The sequence below is a fragment of the Olea europaea genome, unplaced genomic scaffold (assembly GCF_002742605.1).
Source record: "Olea europaea var. sylvestris unplaced genomic scaffold, O_europaea_v1 scaffold722, whole genome shotgun sequence".
Classification (NCBI taxonomy): Eukaryota; Viridiplantae; Streptophyta; class Magnoliopsida; order Lamiales; family Oleaceae; genus Olea; species Olea europaea.
The window spans coordinates 336,364-338,605 of NW_019265623.1; the positions used below are offsets into that span (position 1 = coordinate 336,364).

Here is a 2,242-nt window from a genome sequence, read left to right on the forward strand (position 1 = left end):
GTCACTTGCAACTTGAAAACTTCTTCATGAAGTTTCAACAATTTTTATTGGAGTCAACAATTGTGGCTTTAATATTCAACATTGTTCTCTCTCCATTCATTAAAAAGAAGGTAACAGAAGTTCGGGACGTTTTTGGACAAAAAGAGGACGATAAGAATCTGTGCCCCACATAATTTCCAGCAACATTACCAAAAATAAAAAACATCAAACTGATATCACATAATTTATCGTGGCTGTGCATCTTTCAATTTCGGCAGATTTTTCACGTACGCACACAAAATCCAACTTCATCAACAATAGTTGAATAATCACTATGTCCCTTAAAAAAAAATCCTCTCTGATTTTCTTCATCCCTTCGGAACCCAAGACCAACTCTAACAAAGAAACCACCATTAACCTTGTCCCAGAGTCCCCAACAGCAACTATCCACGACCCATTTAACAACACCGAGACATCTGGTTTCTTCAACTTTCGAAACTGACCCATTTGGGATACCACGTGAGCTACAAGAATGGATTTGAGGACCACGGCGACTTCAAGTGAGAGAATTGATTTGGGGGAAATTGATTTTCGGAGTTTAGGGTTTGGTGATTTCATAGACAAACTCGTGTTTGGTTTTATACGTCAAAGATGTGTTCTAGACTATTTTTTGACGTGGCGATGACGGGGAATTGATTTGGCAATAATGGGACTCAATTTACCACATGGAATGAGTTAACCAGACACGTCATCATTCCATCCTCGACGTTAGCAACAATTCAAACGGCATCCAGTCGGGTGAGTGATGGACACTAGCGGAGGAAAGTTTAGTGGCTAATGGGACAACTCACAAAGTTCAGTGAGTAAATCGCGACATAGTACAAAGTTCAATGGCCAATGAAACATTTAGAGTCTCTATCTCTGGCGGAATCTATCCCTGCATACCAGTTCTTCCTTCCAATCTCTCACCGTCTCACACTCTCCCCTCTCTCTCCCAGCCATGGGAACTCTTCAGGTTTTCCATCATTAGCGCGACCAAGGTACTCTCTATTAGATACGGAACTAGTTTCTATTTTTTAGGGCTTTTATTTTCCCCAATGTGGTATCTATGTTTATAATTAATAATTTTTCCCAATTTTAACCTCGAATAATTTCATCTGCTTCTTCACTCTACAATTTCAGCGGTTCATCTAGGAGGCCGCTGCCGCCTTGCTGTCTCACTGGACGCCGTCGAAAGAGTAATACTGTTCGAAGTATTGGAGCTCTAACTAACTCTTCAATTTCTGATTTCTTTGGAAGTATGAGACTTGGCTCAACCCCAAAGCCGTTGCATTTACAATACAAGCAGAGCAGAAGCAGTTTATCTATTTTCACCATGGCCGCTAATGGTATATTACTCTTTCATCTCTTAGAATACATAAATGTGTATTATATTATTATATTTGCGCTTTTTGTATCTTTATTGTTCATGTAGATGAATTTTGTTTAATGGGCTACTCTTATGTATGTTCATACAATAGTGGAAGTTAAATTGTTCGATTTCTGTTTTATTTTCCTGCATTGTCTAAGTTTACATTTGTTAATTTTAAGGTTGTCTGTGTTATGATTCTCGTGGTACAATATTACCCGTTGAAGAATTCTTATGGTTTTAACTAAATATTGGATGTTTATTTGCAAGATGATTCTTGAGGTATTGAAAATTTGGTTGGAGAATAATGTGCAGGGAAAGTGTTTGATAAACGGTCGAAATGATGCCAATGATGCCATTGGCGAGGTTAAAGAGGGAGATAAAGTAAGTAAATAATAGATGACTGACATGTCACTTTAAAATCTAAAACTTGCCTTGTCAAGCCTGTATTTCTCGTTTGATTCCCTTGTATACTTCCAGTTCATTTTGTTGAATATGGTAAATTAAAAATTCCAAGTTGGTCAAATGGTGATGACTTATGGAAAACTTCTGGAAGAACTTTTCCTTAATCTCTTCTTCTATCATTACTTATTGTTTTTAAGGACTGCCATCTGCAACTGCTCACGGTAGCTGATTTACTCTCAATCTAACATATTTCAGGTCGTTGATTCTCGGCTAACTATTGCTTTTCCAGCTTACCTTTCTGATTCGCAGTCTTCTATTTCTATATCCCTGTAGTCTAACTTTTCATCGCTTTACTATTTTTTGAATTACGCTTAAACTATTGCTAGAGTAGAAAAATTCTGCATTTAAATGGTTATCTTCTATTAAACAAAACAGTGCAAGGTCCATCCA

General features: G+C 37.4%; 1 protein-coding gene across 13 annotated transcripts in view; it reads left to right on the plus strand.

The window, feature by feature from the left end:
- The first annotated feature begins 6 nt into the window (after window positions 1-6).
- LOC111390864 overlaps window positions 7-2,242 on the plus strand; it is a 45,481-nt gene continuing 43,245 nt past the window's right edge. For 12 of the 13 annotated variants that reach the window (XR_002701992.1, XR_002701996.1, XR_002702000.1 and 9 more), the window contains exons 1-2: window positions 7-1,019; window positions 1,162-1,367. Coding sequence is in view for 1 of the 13 variants with exons in the window: in XM_023015995.1 (XP_022871763.1) it covers window positions 877-1,019; window positions 1,162-1,367 (349 nt within the window). In the remaining 12 variants the exon portion in view is untranslated. Of the gene's footprint in view, window positions 1,020-1,161; window positions 1,368-1,702; window positions 1,772-2,242 lie in introns of all 13 variants that reach the window. The other variant, XR_002701993.1, reaches the window with a different exon arrangement.